The sequence below is a fragment of the Toxorhynchites rutilus genome, unplaced genomic scaffold (assembly GCF_029784135.1).
Source record: "Toxorhynchites rutilus septentrionalis strain SRP unplaced genomic scaffold, ASM2978413v1 HiC_scaffold_36, whole genome shotgun sequence".
NCBI lineage: Eukaryota > Metazoa > Arthropoda > Insecta > Diptera > Culicidae > Toxorhynchites > Toxorhynchites rutilus.
The window spans coordinates 16,017-34,675 of NW_026599938.1; the positions used below are offsets into that span (position 1 = coordinate 16,017).

The 18,659-nt window shown below is 39.1% G+C and overlaps 1 protein-coding gene across 1 annotated transcript in view; it reads right to left on the minus strand.

Moving 5' to 3' along the window:
* The window catches only part of LOC129782031 (uncharacterized), a 71,898-nt gene that overhangs the window by 12,590 nt on the left and 40,649 nt on the right, over nt 1-18,659 (minus strand). Inside the window, exon 5 of the mRNA XM_055789515.1 lies at nt 6,659-6,814. Coding sequence (XP_055645490.1) covers nt 6,659-6,814 — 156 coding nt within the window. The remainder of the gene's footprint in view (nt 1-6,658; nt 6,815-18,659) is intronic.

The following is an 18,659-nucleotide window of genomic DNA, read 5'->3' on the forward strand; positions in this document are numbered from 1 at the left end:
TCTAGTTTACCTTCCAAATTGCCATCGTAAACCATGCCTTCTCTCGATTCAATCACGCACAAAAAGCATACTTAAGCGATATTCTGGTGGTGAGACGCATTCATTTTTCGTGAGGACATCGACAAGACAACATCGTTGCTGAGGGTGCTGGACGGCGAAGGATCGAGATCTGCCCTGAAACGCAGGCAGTTTGTTTGAACCTGTGAGGGAGCACAGAGAAGCCGATCCTTCAGGAGAAGAGAAGGTGACCATCGAAGCAGCCGCTACACACACATATACACGCACGGAATTCTTACCGTTTGGATGCCATTCAGCATCGAGAAAGATCCGGAAAATAATCTGCCAGTTCCTCTGGGAATTTAAAAATACATTCATGTGAAAGAATTTATTTGAATGTTTTCTATCTATGTAACACTGTGACCAAATATGTTTCAATCAAGTGCTATTAACAGATGGTTATCGAGTTAGCATAAACCACTGGTGGGCTTCCAGTATCGAGGAAAATGTGGTAATATCTAATCGTTACTGAAAATAATCTGCCAGTTCCTCTGGGAATTTAAAATTACATTCAAGTGAAAGAGTTTATTTTAATGTTTTCTATCCATGTAACACTGTGACCAAATACATTGGTTTTGTGATTTTTCAATCAATGCCAATTAACAGAATAGCTTCTGAAGATTATTCTTCCCTATCAGTAGAATATTTCCGTATCCAATATTGGATGCATAAAACCTGGTGCATCCAACGTAACACTCTCGTTTTCGAAGTCCCCCAAATATTCATTCATTCAGAATGAATTCAGATTCAAATTCAAACAAATGATCTCTAAATCAACGATAGTCCTACGTCACCCTTGCGGTTATACCATAGATATAACCCACTTCCTGTTTTTCTTGTTGCTGATGCAGTGACGCTAACTGAAACTAGCACAATGTCGCATAGACAAGAATTTTTACATTTTCCGGATTTTTTGCAAAAAGGGACTGCATAATAATTATGAAGAGGGTTGGCGATACAACCGAGCCTTGGGGAATTTCCCTTTCTTGGATTTTCAATGAAGATTTTGTGTTGTTGACTATGGCTCTGAGTTCTATTTTCTAGGAAACTTTTCACATAGAAACCTAGTCTTCCACGGATCACCCAGTCGAAGAGACTCTTCAATACTGGATATCTCCATGCTGATCAAATGCTTTACTTAGATAAAGTGATGCCACATCTGCGTGGTGATCTTTCTCAATAACGTCATGTACAATAGCCTGTAGATCTTCGAGGTGATCTTCTGTGCATTTTCCCGCACGAAAAGCGAACTGTCTTGGATCGAGCAGCTTATTAGACTCTAAAAAGGTCTTTAGGCGTCGATTTACTATCCTTTCTAGAACTTTTCCAACACAACTCAAAAGAGTCGAAAATTGTATAGAAGATGTTGGTTTTGACTACGTCTTTCATTTCTGTACCGGGGTGTTAGTTCAAAGTTTCTAAAACGAGAGAGTGACGCTGGACTGCAAGGTTTTGAACGTTAATACCTCTTTACCGGCTGGATGGAGTGGTATAATAATCACTTCATCCAAGAGATAAAATGTCAACGAATTATATGATTGTCACTTATCGGTTCAAAAGCTTAAAAATTGCTTTGAAAGCAAGCTATTGAAATCATAACAATCTTGCTCATTGATGATGATTGGTGATCGCAATGTGTTCCCGAACACGGTCACAAAATATAGGCACATGAAGAAACCGTGATTTGTTTTGCTCGCTTGCATGAGTGTTTGGGCATTGAGCTTCGTATTACGGAATGGAGGAGTAGGCATGACAATATGGGGTTGCAGTAGAAATGAACACACTTTTAAAATCAAAATTATGAATGAGAATTAATTTTCCCAAAAAAAACAGGAAGTGGGTTATATCTATGGTATAATCGCAAGGGTGACGTAGGACTATCGTTGATTTAGAGATCATTTGTTTGAAGTTGAATCTAAATCCATTCTGAATGAATGTGTAAATGAATATTTGGGGGACTTCGAAAACGAGAGCGTTTCGTTGGAGGCACAAGGTTCTTCACAAGGATAATCTTCAGAAGATTTCCTGCTAACTTCACTTGATTGAAAACTCACAAAACCAATTGTATTTGGTCGCAGCATCATATGAATAGAAAACATTAAAATAAACTCTTTCGCTTGAATGTAATTCTCAATTCCAAGGGGAACTGGCAGATTATTTTTCAGCAACGATCATTTCTTTCCAGGTTTCTTCTCGATAACCAGCAAACGAAAAGAGTTGCGCGCGTGCATGTGTGTGTGTGGCGGCTGCTTCGATGTCTTCCCGGGGAACCGTTTTTCGATGCTGATACTCTCCTGGTCACCTTCTCTTCTCCTTCTGATCGATCGGCTTTTCTGCGCTCCCTCACAGTTAAAACAAACTGATTGCGTTTCAGGTCAGGTCAGGCCAGGTAATGAATCCTTCGATCCCTCGATCCTTCGCCGTTCAGCTCGTTCAGCTCGTCCAGCTAGTTCAGCTCGTTCAGTAACGATGTTGTCTTGTCGATGTCCTCACGGAAAATGAATGCGTTTCATGATGATGATGTTGGATTAAAGAGGCTTTAAACTTTTCAGTTCATTCGCCTCTAATCGAATGCGTTTCACCACCAGAATATCGTTTCACCACCAGAATATCGTTTCACCACCAGAATATCGTTTCACCACCAGAATAAATGCTTTCTGTGCGCGATTGAATCGAGAGAAGGTATGGTTTACGATAGCAATTTGGAAGGCAAACTAGAGGGGAATGAACTCTCTGAGTTTGAAACTTTCGGAGACTGAGCAATAATCGATTGAAAATTATATAATTTTCGCGAAACGAAACATTTTCCGTTGCATACGCATACAATATTGGATACGAAAATATCCTACTGATGGGGAAGAATAACCTTCAGAAGCTTTCCTGCTAATTACACTTGGTTGAAAAATTACAAAATCAAATGTATTTGGTCGCTGTGTTATATGGTTAGAAAACATTAAAATAAACTCTTTCACATGAATGTAGTTTTTTAATTCCCAGGGGAACTGGCAGATTATTTTTCAGCAACGATTAGATTTTTCCAGATTTTCCTCGATACTTGAAGCCCACCGGTGGTTAATGATAACTCGATAACCACCTGTTAATAGCACTTGATTAAACAATATTTGGTCACAGTGTTACATGAATAGAAAACATTAAAGTAAACTCTTTCGCATGAATGTATTTTTCAATTCCTACGGGAACTGGCAGATTATTTTTCAGCAACGATTAGATTTTTCCATTCCATTCCTTCTTTAAGCGTGATTCATTCTGCTTCGGATCAACGGAACAGTATGATAATCATTTCATACAAAAGATAAAATGTCCAAGAGTTATATCATTGCTATTTATTGACTCGAAAAATTGTTTCAATAGCTTAATGATAGCTTCGAAAACAGGTTATTGAAATCATACGTATCCGTATGTAGCGCGCCCACTTGGAAGCCCATTAATCCTATTGGAATGTGAGATGGGGAAGCTCATACTCACGTCTATGCATTATGCTGTACTCTTCCAATTAATTTCGTTTTTGCAGGCCGAACTGAAAAATTTTCAGTTGAGTTAACTGTACTGTAAAAGAAGTAATGCTTTTGAATCCGGACACTGCATTTCATTCAAAATCATACCACAGCCATAACATTTTTTTTCATGTTCAATTTATGCGATTAATAGTTACTAATATAGTTACTGATAGTTACTTGATACTTACTAATCAATCGTATTAATTCAGCATGCACGAAATGTTGTGTCTGCGGTATGATATTGAATGTAACACAAAGTGTCCGGATTCAAATACATTACTGTATAATTACTTCGATGTTATTCTTTTCTCTCTCAGGCTAAGCTAAGAATATAATAAAGAGGGTGGGGTTTACATTCAAGTCTGTTATGGTATATAATATCACGCTTCCTTTGCTTTCGTTCATTTCTTACTCTACTCTCGCACCGTGAGGACTTGTTTGTTTGGGACCAAGAAGACAGCTCGTTAGTCTTTCGGTGGTAAGGCACCATGAAAGCAGCTCGGATAAGCGCACCAGCCGCAGAAAGCGTGAAGAAGCCACATCGCTATCGACCGGGAACTTTAAGTGAAATTCGTCGCTTTCAGAGGTCGAACAAACTGCTGATCCGCAAGCTACCTTTGCAGCGTTTGGTTTGTGGAATTGCCCGGAACTTCAAAACCGACTTGCTCGTCAAACTTCGCGGTTATGGTACTGCAGGAGGCCTATTCGAAGATACCAATTTGTGTGCTATCCACGCAAAGCGCGTCACATTATGCCCAAGGATGTCCTTGGCCCATCGTATCCGAGGAGAGCGTGCTATTAGCTTAGCATATAATCAGCAGCCCTTTTCAGGGCTCCTAATTTGATGTATTAGAGTTCAGGAAAGTTTTTTGCGGGCCGAACTGAAGGGAGCATTTAGCGAAAATCGTGTTGTCGATGACAATTCGATACCGATAGGTGCCATGGATATGGATTTTGATAGTGAAGAATATGAAATACATGACATGATGCAGTGAATATTTCCCCATATCGAAGAAATCACTTTGATGAAACTGCATTATAAAGTTATTTGTGTACTAATGGCGCAATCTATAGTCGATTCTAATTTGCGCTGGGTATTTCCTCGGAGGATTCGATTCCTCCTTTGAGCGTTATTAATCTGTTTCCGGCAAAAGGAAGTACTATGATAATCACATTATTCGGAAGATAAAATGAAGATGTTTTCTGCTAATTTCCTTCAACCTTCAAACATCTCTTTCTCCCGTTTGTCGTTTTTGCGTTCGCTAATCCTTTCTCACAACACCCATTTCTCGTTTGAGAAACTGTTGAGTAAACATCGTTTGCCAGTGCGCGTAGAGCGGGAATTCCTAAAGATTCATTGCACCTCTAATAAATTGCCGAAAGACGTGGTCTTACGTTGATCGCAATTGATTGAAAAATCCAAAACGAAATGTATTTGGTCGCAGCAATATATGAGTAGGATGCAAATAATCGCTCGAAAATGACATGATTTTCGCGATGTGTAACATTTTCCGTTTTTCATGTTATGCATCCAATATTGGATACGAAAATTATCTACTGATGGGGAAAAATAATATTCACAAACTTTCCTGTCAATTGCGATTGATTGAAAAATCACAAAACCAAATGTATTTGGTTGCAGTGTTGTATGAATAGAAAACATTAAAATAAACTCTTTCGCATGAATGTATTTTTCAATTCCCAGGGGAACTGGTACGCGGAACGCGGAACGAGGGTTCCGCGCGTGTATGTATGTGTGGCGGCTGCTCCGATGTTTCAAGCGGAACCGTGGCATCACTCTCCTTCTGGTGGATTCCCTTCTGGCCTAAGGTGCACAAACAGGCTCTTGGTGACACCGTTCATCCGCGCTTTCATGATAAACGAAGAGCTTCACAACAACAGCGACAACATGCTCCAATCGCTGTTCAATTATAACTGAGTGGGTTTACGAGCGGCGCTCGCTTATATACCGATTGGTGATTTCAATAGCCTGTTTTGAAACCAATTTTAAGGCTATTGAAACAAGTTTTTAGATGAAAAAGTAACAAGTATATAACGCGTAGACATTTTATCTTTCGAATGAAGTGTTTATCATACCATTTCGTTCAGTTGTTTAAGAGCTATTAACGCTCAAAATCTCGGTGTCCGGCGTAACGCTTTCGTTTTCGAAACTTTGATTTTACACCCCGGTATAGAAATGAAAGACGTAGTCCTACGTCAAAAATTAGTACTCTATGTAAATGAAAATCACTTTTGCTTGCAAGTAGTGAAAAAATATCATGCAAAAATTGTGTCTCTAGATAATTTTATATTATAATGTTATGTTCTGGTGAGAATATCTGAAAAATCTGAAAATCGTTTAAATTAGGGTCATAACGACGTACGTCTAATAGGTAAATAACACCAAGAAAAAAATTTCATACAAATTTTAGCAATTTAAAACTGCTTTAAGGGCGACTGATAGAGAATAGCTGGTCTCATACAAACTAATGTCGTATCCAGATGACACCATTCCACCGTCAACGCGAAAAGCAGACATACGCAAGGCGTGAGTACTTTCACTCGCATCGGTTTCTGTTCTGCTTTCGCATGGAACAGTCATGAAAAATTGTTTGCGTATGAATGCGTCCGAGCGAAGTAATATTCGCACCCATTTACGCATTCGGCTTGGTGTTCCCGTGATGTAATCCAATAGCATCAGTTTGGCTTGGTGTTCCCGTGATGTAATCCAATAGCATCAGTTTGGCTTGGTGTTCCCGTGATGTAATCCAATAGCATTTGGATCCAAAAATGGTCCAGTCGGTAATTTTTCCGATCATAGAGAACAAACTCATTGCACCACTGATACGCTCAAAATATTTCAAAAATCCAAATATTTGTCGAGTTGTTATCCAATCAATTTTAGATCGGAACCAATGACGGAGAGGTCGAGAGAGAACGCGGTTTTGGTCATAGAATACGTCAACGGCGATCGCTTCATAAGTTTTCCAACCAGTGCTTTAAACAATCTTTGGTTTTTAAATTACAACATACGAATCAACAAATTAGAAGAATAAAAAAATTGATTGTTCTATTGTACATACCTTTCAATTCATCGACAACAGACATGCTTTCATTGCTAGACAACGTATTTCCAGTATCAGAATTCTTTTGTTTTGAGCCTGTTTGTTGTGAAGGAACGTCATTTCGAATGGCTGAATTTTGTGCGATATCGTCTAAAGATTTCTGGATGCAATCACCTGAAAATATACATGAGGGTAAAAAAGTATTTAATGAAAGTCATAGCCGGAAAATTACTTCATTTAATTAAAAAAAGTTAAGATAATTTAATCACAGTTGTTATCAATAACCTATTACAATGCAAATTGATTGGACAAAACACTTCAGTTTGTTTGTACTCATACATTTAGTTTACACACCGTCGGTTTCGTACAGAATCATACACGTTTTGTTTTACTTCTACAACTTTTTCGGACACGTTGCAGAGTTATGCTCACACAAACTGCGTCGTCAATCTAAGGACACACGGGAACTTCCGATCGGACACAATTTTTTCTTCAAGCGAATTCTCGGGAAACAAAAACACACTTTTAGGTATAGTCTTTTTCTCTACACAAGCCAAAGGATAACTTCAAAAACACACAGCCCTCGGTTGAGTGCAATTTACGGCTGGAATTTTGCAATCGGCTGACTGCACACAAAAATTTTGAAGGTAGCAACGGAAGCGGGATCGGTTGAGCCAACACGATGTAATCACCTAAGACAAGACGTGACAACTGGCTTCTTACTCTTCTTTCTGCATTTTCTTCGACCAAGTGCTAGATAACAGGGAAGCGAGATGTGAAGGTTGCCAAATGTTATAAAATTTCGGAAGATTATTTTCCCATGAAAAACATGTGTTCTTCGTATCATGTATTTTCTGAGTTGCATAATTTTTTTTGTATTAATCTTCCGACCGAATATCACATATTTTAAACAATAAGTATTTTCCTGTTATTTTGGTATCCAAAAAGACGGGTGGGTAATGTCGGGGACATAACCGGAGTGACGTAGGACTATACAAAGGGGACAGCTTTTGTTAAATATATATTTTAAATATATTGTTTTATTTTTTTCTCCTACGTGAATACCTACCTATCTACTTGAAAAATGGATTAGTTTACTGTTTACTCTTTATGAATATGTTGATGGTTCTGAAAAGAACCCTTGGTGTTTTTGTGTTTTTGTTATCACTCGATATTCCCATCTTGTTCGGTTAAACCTTCCTGTTTAGCTATTGCGTTTGCCACTCGCCACAGCTTTCACAGTTGGAAAATTTCTTCCCATCCAGCTTGTGACATGTTGTTCAGTAAATTATATTTAATGCGACGTGCCGGAGAAACACTTTGCCACTCACTGAAACTAATTGTTGCCTTGATGAGCGCCGAACCGAAGCTGCTCTGTTCTTGATGCGGGTTTTCTGATTGTCGTGAGCAGCTTTGCAAGTCAACTCGAGCACTCCGACGGCCGAAACTCTATAATCGCTGTTAGGTATACTGGTGCTCCGGCACCAATCCGTTCGGCCTAGTTACCCTTGCGGAGCAATCAGTGAATGCGACCAACAGGGAACTGGAGACCTGCACGGTTCGAGTGAGATTTTGCCTTTCCCTTAACTTGTCCTCCTTTGTTACGTCCACGATGCCGATGCCGTACAACCACACGGGTTTACGGTTTGAAAGAAAATAAGATATTTTTTTAGGGTCCGCGTGTTTTATACTCTTATACTCTAGCGGTACACACTCACAGGATAGAGACAAATCGGCAGACTCAGCCAGAGGGTCGAGTCCAACGTGACGAACGAATGAGCGTTAAAAGGGAGCGATGGCAAAAAATACATTCATTACGATTTGTTCGCTCGTTGGATTCACATGCAGACTAAAAAGGGTCCTTTTCAGGATCACAAAATTATCTTTAATCTAAAGAGTTTATTGTTTTGCTATCACTCGATATCCCCATCTTGTTCGACAAAACCTTCCTGTTTAGCGATTTGTTGCCACTCGCCACAGCTTTCACAGTTGGAAAATTTCTTCCCATCCAGCTTTGTGACATGTTGTACAGTAAATTACATTCAATGCGACGTGCCGAAGCGCCACTCAGTGTCGCATTGGAGGCGATTTTAACCTGTAATTGAACATTTGCGATGACAGTGGTACAGTGTCGACTTTCAATGTGGGGTCATAATTTGGATCACTATGTTTACAAAAATGTCCAACTAAATAAGTCGCATCACATGTCCGTCCAATTAGCTAAATGTCGAACTAATTGTAAATTACTGTACTTTCAATCTGGAAACAATTTAAGAATTGGTGAAAATTGAATAATCAGGAAAGTCCCCAACTATCAATAAGCTCAGAACAACTGCCAAATTCACATACTCATCAGATCGTGGCAAACAAATGATGAAAAAATCAATTTGTGTTTTATTATTATTTTGGATAATGTTTTAGAAAGCATTGAACTGTATTTCCTAAACTCTTTTTTGGAAGGTTTAATGGCCCTGAAAAGCGCCCTGTTTTATGGAATGTTTCCAATTTAGAAAACTTAGTACTCGTGGTTTTGAAAAAAACCATTTCGAACGCCCTTGAAGTCGCCTTGTTCTGGATTTGCCACCAAAGCAGTTTGTATAAAGAACAAACTTTTTTTTTCTGCTACCTGATGCCGTTTTGCGATTGCTTTTGCCACTCGCCACTCGCTGCAACTGCCTGTTGTCTTGATGTCCACCGAACCGAATGTGTTCTGTTCCGAATGCGGGTTTTCTTATCGTCGCGAGCAGCTTTGCCAGCTAACTCGATCACTTCGGCGGCAGAAACTATATAACGCCGGTTATGTAGACTGGTGCACTGGTACTAACGTGCTCGGCCTAGCTACCCTTGCGGGGAACTCCAGATCAACACGGTTCGAGCGGGATTTTGCCTTTCCCTTCATTTTCCTCCTTTACCATGTCCAGACATGGCTGCTTGGGTTCGTTTGTTGATGTGTTCTGATGCGACGATGTGGTGTACGGCTTGAATGAGAATGATCGTTACGGAAGGAAGGAAGGTATTGTATTATAGAGACTTTAAACTTTTGCAGTTCATTCGTCTCTAGCCTTGAGAAAGGCCCTTCGAAAACTCTACTCTATTCTACTCCAGCGCTACCACCTCCGCCCTCTTGCCTTGAGAAAGGCACTCGATCCCTCGCCGTCCAGCTCGTCCAGCAACGATGTTGTCCAGTCGGTGTCCACACAAAGAATGATCGTTACGGCAGCGGAGCGGGGATTTTTAAGCTGACTGGCTGGCTCGAGAATTACGCATGTGTGAGACTGCGACCAATGTTTCGTTCATTTTTTTCTTTTTCCTTTCCAATCGTGCTTCATTCTATTTCGCTGCTGCTTTGGTTGCCCGTTTTGGTCGGTACGATTTGAGGAGCACAAAATGGACCAATCAAAAATGGGCACATAGTGCATTTTGACAATGCTTGATATTTCACAATTATTCAATTATTTATCTCAAGAAAAATGAAATGTTATTCGTTATGATAGTTGCGTAGATATATTTCCTATCAATTGATGCAAAAGCCTTTGCGATCTATTGAGAAATGCTCGAGTTATAAGCGTTCCAAATCTTGCATTTTTTCCTACTTGTTCAGTGCCTAGATTTCCATTTCACCCCCTATATCTTCCGGTTAGACGTAGTCCTACGTCAAAAATAAAATGTGAAGAGATAAAGAAAACTAGAAAACGTAGATTTGATAGTAGGTGTATGATATGTTGACATATATGAATTAAATTCAAAGTTCATTTTATTTATCAAGAGATTACGGGCCTTACCGTTTACACTTCAAGATGAAAACGGAATGGACGACACGCCATGAAATTTCGTTTTACGAGTTAGAGAAAATGATGGGTTTTCAGGTAGAATGAACACTCTTCAAATAGAAATTATGAATGAAAATTAACTTCTCCGTATCATATTAGTGTTGATTGTGAATGGAAAACTTTGCTTTCTTCATTTGGTAAAATAATCTCGTACAAAAATTGTATCTGAAGATAATTTTATATTATAATGAGTAGTTTTAGTGAGAATATCGCAAAGTGTATAGAAAACAGGTCAAGTTAGGGTAAGAAAGACGTTCTTCAAGTAAATAAATAACGCCAAGTAAAAATTTTCATTCAGGTTTTAACAATTTAAAAGTGCCTTCGGGCCGAGTAGTAAGACTTGTTAAAAGCTTATTTCGTTTCCAGATATCGATACCGTATCTCTGTCATCGCGGATAAACTTCAATTCGTTTTTACCGTGGAGTGTATACGGAAATAAGGCCTTATAATTTAACTTTGATATCGTTCAAATACTAACAGTACTGAAATATTGATAAAATCATACATTCCCAAATAATAACATAGCGTTTATTCAGGTTTTTTTTCTGTAGGTATGTATGGTTTATTCAAGTTCCAATATGATTTTAAATACTTTTCTGCTGCGTTGGTTGTTATTTGTTATTAGATTATAATTATATTGCTAACTGCTTTACGGTTGGAAAATAATTGAATGCTCTTCTTTGTTAGGTCGCTGCTATTATGCTATGCTAGATGGCAAAATAATCCCGAAAAGATGTAGGGTGGAAATTCCGATGCAATGTTTCCTTCTCTTCGGGAACACCGGACGTAATAGAAACGAAAATATACAAAACAAATCCATTATAGAAATTATCGCTAAATTGAAATGTGAATGCAACAATTATTCAATTTTGAATATATTTGGCAACATATTTATCTTTGTTAATTATTTTACTCATTAGCCAATCAGAAGGCGAGTTGCAAGTGGTCCGAGTTTGACAGAAGTGGTGGTCCGGAATCGGCCCCCTATTGTCATGTCTCGTCTCAGGCTTCGTTTATTGCGATAGTTGCACCGTATTCGTTCGATTAATAATTGATTTCTGTATCGGGGATCACTAGTCACCAATATCTACACAGTAGAATATAAATTGAAGCATTGTTTGTTTACAATGACATAAAGCTGCAAGGTCTTATAGAAGGAGGAAGGAGAATAGAAGGAGTTACAGAGTATTGCTGTACGAATTTTCAAACGCGTTTTTCTCAAAACCATGTTTTTCAATTGGTGGTATCAATATATCAGGATCTACTCGACCGATTTGGCTGATATTTTTTATCAGCATTTAAAAATTAATTATCTAAAGCGTTACATGCCGTTTTGACGTAGAACTACGTCTTTCATTAAGGGTGCCAAATCAGAAAACAGGTCACGTTTTTATGAAATAAAGTTAATGTTAATAACTATTTTTGCCGCGAACAGATTTTGGCGATTTACATACTAAACGAATCGGAAATTCCCTAAGATTTGTTTAATATGCTATACATTGGAATCTCCTGGTTTGTAAATGGTTAAAATTCATGAAAACTTTAAGCGTTTTCATTTTTCCTTACATTTGTTCTGTCCATTTGCGTGCTTTCCAGAACAGAGCTGTCAATAACGAGCATTGAAGGGGAAATCGTAGGATTTAAAGTCTCCGCGAACAGAGGAAAAGAAGAAGATTGAAGGGGAACACTTGCCTAGAGTATAAACAGTGGATCTCGCTGAGGCAAACTTTTATCATTCCACTCCGACCGTCGACAGAGACGGACGTGTTTGGAGCTCCATTCATTACCTGATTTTTAAAAAGCTATTTATTTCTCTTTTCAGATTGTCTACCTGCGATTCATCAACTACCTGTCTGCCCTTGAGGACTACAACAATGGGGAAAACCCGGTCAACCGACCCAGGCATACCACATGGCACCAACAAACGACATCGATCGGACACCGGCAAGGAGCCAATATTAGAAAGAAACCGCTATGCTTTATTGGATGGCCATACCGAGGAGGAACCAACTACCGAGAAAGTAAATGTAGAGAAAAAGGTGAAAGTACCACCTTATTTTACAACATCGAGAGATATAGGAACTTTGAGGTCTGAACTGCTGGCGCTGAAATTGCAGCCAGTTTTTAAAATATGCAGCATCGGGATTAAAATCACTAGTCCCAACCTGGAGCAATATAAAATAATTGGATCATACCTGAAATCAAAAAATCATGAGTTTTACACTCACGATACGCCGTCTGAAAAACCATTTAAGGTGGTGTTGCGAGGTCTTCCTGCTATTGAGTTGGAGGATATTAAAAAAGATCTGGAACAATCATACAATATTCAGCTGTTAGCTGTATATCGGATGACTAGGCATAAAACGCCAGACAATGGGTATTCCAATGTTTTGTACCTGATCCACTTCAAGAAAGGATCAGCCAACATAACTCGCATAAGAGAAATCAGTGAGATCTTCAACATCTCGGTACAATGGGACCGATACAAACCTCAACATCGGGATGTAACGCAATGTTCAAATTGCCTTGGTTTCGGACACGGAACAAGAAACTGTCACATGAAAACTCGTTGTGGCAAGTGTGCTGCTGACCACCTAACAAGCACTTGCAGCCTTCCAGAAAAAGAACCTCGCAAATGCGTTAACTGTGGCGAAAGTCACCAAGCCACCAGCCGTAGCTGCACAAAACGTGCGGATTTTAAACGTATCTGGAAGCAAGCTACTGATAAAACACAGAATAGGAAGAAGGTTCCAGAATTTACTGACAAAGAGTTCCCTCCAATGGTTTCTCGCACGATTCCTGTTCTTCCTCCTCTTCCACTTCCTACAGGTCGCCCCCAAACGGCCTCTTCTAGCGAAAAGCCAAAAAAGGAGCAACCGAGCTATAGTAAGGTTGCAGCTATTGGTTTATCACCTACACCAAAACCTTCACCTCATTCCTCTTCTACTGAGGAGCTTTATAGCATGCAAGAACTTGCAACCCTGTTCTTGAACTAGATCGACAGACTAGAAGTTGTCGCAACCAACAGGAACAAGTACAAGTTATGCTACATTTTTATTATAACCATGGATCGGTCATCTCTAAGGCTAATTAATTGGAATGCCTGCTCTCTTAAGAGTAAGCTTATCGAGTTCACTGACTTCCTGGTGACAAACAGCATCAACGTAGCTATCGTTACTGAGACGCATCTTAAACCGAATATTAATATTCGAGTCCCGAATTATCGTCTATTGAGAATGGATCGTGCTGGTTCTGGTGGAGGAGGTGTTGCCTTAGCCATCAGAAATAACATCAGATATCGACTTTTGCCGTGTCTGAAACTCAACATCATCGAAGCTATTGGGGCAGAAATCACAACATCGATTGGGTCTATTATCGTGATTGCGGTCTACTATCCCAAACAGACGTCAATCAGAGATGGCTCAGCGTTGCTTCTTAAAAACGATATCATCAAGCTAACACGAAGGCAGTCGAAATACGTCATCGGCGGGGACATTAATGCTCGACATCAGTCCTGGGGAAACCAAAGGAGAAATCAATATGGAGTGACTCTAAATGATGATCTACAGTGTGGGCGCTACAGGATTCTTAGTCCAGCGACCCCCACTCGCATTTCTCGTTCTGGAGTACATTCCATAATTGATTTCTTCATTACCAACATGGATCGCCACATCGGTGATCCTATTGCCCTTAACGAGTTGAGTTCGGATCACTTCCCAGTGATGGTTGAATTGGGAGTGAATGTCGTAGTCAGGAGGCCACAATGTAGACGGGACCATCATCGTGCGAATTGGGTGGAATTCCAGCAGCTTATTGACAACAACATTGATCTCAATCAGCCTCTTGAATCTCCCGAAGATATCGAAGCAACAGGTCTGCTCTATTCAAACTGCAGTTATTCAGGCTCGCCAAAACCACATCCCAGAAACGATTCAGGTGAGTGACTGTTCAAATTGATTCCATTACTAAACATTTGATTAGGCTTCGGAACCTCTATCGAAGGCAGTACCAACGTACTGGTATTCGAGAGAGGAAACGACAGTATAATCAGTTAACCAAGGTTATCCAGGCCAGAATGATTGATCTCCGTAACAAAAAATTCGCAAAAGATATTAGTAAACTTCCGAATAACTCCAAGCCTTTTTGGAGGCTCGCTAAAATTCTCAAGACCAAGTCTAATCCTATTCCTCCTCTTCTTCAACCTGACAATTCAGAACGATTGATAACACCTGCCGAAAAGGCTAATGCAATTGGCAACCATTTCGCTAGTTCACACAATCTTGGCCAGAACATTACAAGTCCATTTGAAGCTTCGGCGAATGATACTGTAAGGGCTATTGACAATATCCATTCTGTACCTCAAGAGAGTGAAATCATCTCGACTGCAGAGGTTATCTCGGTTATACGCTCGTTGAAGAATATGAAGGCCCCCGGCTTCGACAGTATATTTAACATTGAGTTGAAACATCTTAGTAACAACTTATATGAAATTATGACTTCTGTCTTCAACAGATGTCTATCACTTGGCTACTTCCCCTCGAGTTGGAAGTTGGCAAAAGTGATCCCGATACTAAAACCCGGAAAAGATCCTTCTTCTTCAAAGAGCTATCGACCAATTAGCCTTCTCCCAGCATTTTCGAAAGTATTCGAAAAAATTATATTAACGCGCATTCTTGCTTTTGCAGATGAGCACAATATATTTTTGGATGAGCAGTTTGGATTCCGAAAAGTTCACTCTACAATTCACCAGCTTCGTAGAGTATACAATATAATCAGACGAAACAAGTCAGTTTCAAAATCATCTGCCATGGCACTTCTTGATGTTGAAAAAGCATTTGATAATGTTTGGCATAATGGTCTCATTTACAAGCTTCAGAACTTTGGTTTTCCTACATACTTGATAAAAATTATAAAAAATTATCTTTCTGATAGAGCGTTCAATGTTTCTATAAACAATATTTCATCAGAGAAATTCATTGTGAATGCAGGTGTTCCTCAAGGATCCATCTTGGGACCAATTCTTTTCAATATCTACACTTCATGCTTGGTTTTAAAGTCTGTGTTAGGGAAACCGTAAATCGGGCCAATCAGAACGATGCAGTTAGGGCGTTTAGATAACGCCTAATATTTTACAGTTATTCAGTTGTTTATCTAATGAAAAACAACATTTTGTTAGTTGCGATAGATGCGTAGAAATATTCCCTATCAAGTGATGCAAACATCTCTCCTATCCAGTAAGAAATGTTCGAGCTATAAGCATTCGAAATCTTTCATTTTTTCCTGCATGTTCTGTGTTTAGGTTTTCATTTTACCCTCCATATATTCCGGTTATACGTAGTCCCACGTCAAAACGGCAAATGGTTTTAAAAGTAATAGTTTCTGCAGCAAATTATTTATTGTGCATTCGTCTACATTCGAATTAAAGGTAAAACCTTGTAAAATTATATAGATTTCAATTTATAATTTTTCTCATTGATTTTTAAAGAGGTAAGCGGCCACAGGAGGTTACTCAGCTGGAGGTGCTGGAACCGGGTTTTGCGCCGCTTAAAGATAATTAACTGCCACATCCGCAGCAACCGGCCTGGGAGGAACCATTCGTGCCCGAGGAATGATATTTGGTCTCACTCCGTAAGCATTGTTGATCTGCTGAACGACAATTCTGCGAGCTTTTTCCAACCGATCGGTGTTATTGTTGCGGAAACAGCCGAGTTGATATAGATAGAGCAACACTCCTACGAAAACTACCGTTAAGCATCTTGCCGGAGACGAGTATAGATATACAGGTCGGACTCGATTATATGTGATTCGATTATATACAATTTTGGACTCGATTATATACAGCTTGGAAAAACAAAAATTTTCTAGCTTATTTCAAGAAGGAAAGGAGAGCCTTTCAGCGTTAAGGTGAAGTTTAAGTGGCTATTACATGTGCAGTGGGGTAAAAATCGGGATTTTTTAAGATATTGCTTGAATTTTCACCAGGAATTGTTTAGATCGATATTGCAGCCAAATAATGAAAGATAGAAGTTGGGCGTCAAAGAACGAATTGTAGAGCGGTTAAAGAACTTCAATTTAATTGTTGCAAAAAATTTTAGGATAAAATTAATAATAACACATTAAAAATTATTAACTTTGAAGTTTTTTACTTCCAAAATGTTATTAACATCCACTAATTGAGTTGTTCCACTACTAATCCTGTACTAATTTTTCTCATCTTGCAAATGAAATCATCAAAATTGTCTTCCTTAGCGTACTTTTTAATGTAGAGCCAGTTTGAAGCAACAGAGTCCGAAACAAAAAAAAAACTATCTCTTCTCTGTTCTATAACTCTGTCATTGTTGAAATTCGAAAATATGCGTAGGAGTAGTTTTTTCATCAAATATAATCGTCTATCACCTCCTAAGACAATCTGGAAAAATTATTTTTTTTCGTGTGAGAAAGGTGTTTTCTGACTTAAAGGGGATGAATCAAAAATCAAATTCCTCTTTTATTTTCAAAAATCGAAAAATACATGTAAAAAAACAAATAAAAAAAAATTGACTCGATTATATACAGTGAACAGAAATCAAAAACTGTATATAATCGAGTCCGCGCTGTACCACGGTCATCAGGATTCACACCCGACACAAGGTAAAGAAAATGTCCAACCAGTCACGTTTTTCTTGCTCCTCGACCACAATATTAGGAAACCTTCTAGCCGGGCAGCGCCCGCCTCCGCAACTGTCGCAGGTTGTGCTTTAAGTGTTCCAACAGCGGTAATGGCAGTGGCAGTGCCCGAGGGTACATTTGATGAAGCAGCTGCTGATGGTGAAGTTTCCGCGCCCACTCCAATCGCAGGTGATGATGGCATTGGAGAGCTTGCACTGTTTGGTATCGTGGATTGACTAGATGATCCTTGATTGACAGGTGTTGGCGCTGGTCCGGGATCGCCCCATTCGAAGTTATCGAAGCTGGAATGCTACCGGCTGATGGCATTGGCGAGAGGTATGGGTAGTATGCTAGGTTCGACAAAGTATGTGCGAATATTGGATTTGGAGGGATGTTAGCTGCTGATAGATTTGGCGGAGGGCTCTACATTGGTGAAGCTGTCATTGCAAGTTTGCTGGGGCACTTGGAATCAATGTTGGTGGATTGGACTGTCCATTAGATATCACATTGATTTGAGTTTGCTGACCTTCATAATGGCGGATCTAATATAATGCTATCTTTTCTTCCCGATGTGCGGAAATGCGAATAGTGCTGTTACATTTAAGAAAGAAACAAATGACAATCTTACATTTTTTTTTAGAATATCCTCCTCAGATGGACTCTCATTTGCAAATTTTGTTTTTGAATTGATCTTTTTGTACACAAATGCGATAGAGCGCACCAAATCTAAACAGTGCCCTTTAGGAATTTAGTAAATATCATTACCTCCAGAGATGCCAGCAGAAGGTCTTCGTCGAAAATATGAAATGTTGATGTGTATAAATACCTGCCAGCTACCTTTGTAATCGTGAGAATAGTAAAGTGATGTTTGAAAAACTGCAGGGAATTGAGTCAAGACATATAGAAAAGAAATACGATAGCCCTGTAGACTGCAACAGAATAGAGTCTCCGATAAAAATTTAATATCAGTAAAATTGCGAACTTGTCTGCAAATTTGGCATCCTTGCAATGATGATAAACAAATTTCGAAATAATTCGAAGACGAACGGATTGATAAATGTGCTTAATCGAAGTCGAACGGGTTACAAAATGCATTATTTTGCCAATTTCAACCCGTTCGGGATCCGGAATAGAGGTGAATTCCTTAATATTTTCCTTCGTTGATCGTATTGTTGTGAACCTATTCACGTTGGAGAGCATATTCGAACATATTCGTTGGCCGAGGCATTTTGATGTAATGTAATACTTTACTATTTTTGAAAGCATAGGCAGCCGTGGCAGTGTTCCGAGCTCTGCAATACAATTTTCTTACCCAATGTTAAAGTTGCTTAAACTTACATTATACACCCATTAAACGTAAAAATAATAATTGTATTGATATCAATAAAATTTTATTCTATTGTTTTTCATGACATGAAACGCTATGACTAAGGAATAACATTTTATTGAGTAGTTTTTATAGCTGTTTCGATGATGTTGTCTGGCATCAGTGTCGAAAAAATAACGAATTTCACCAAACAAACAAAACCATGGTCGAAGAT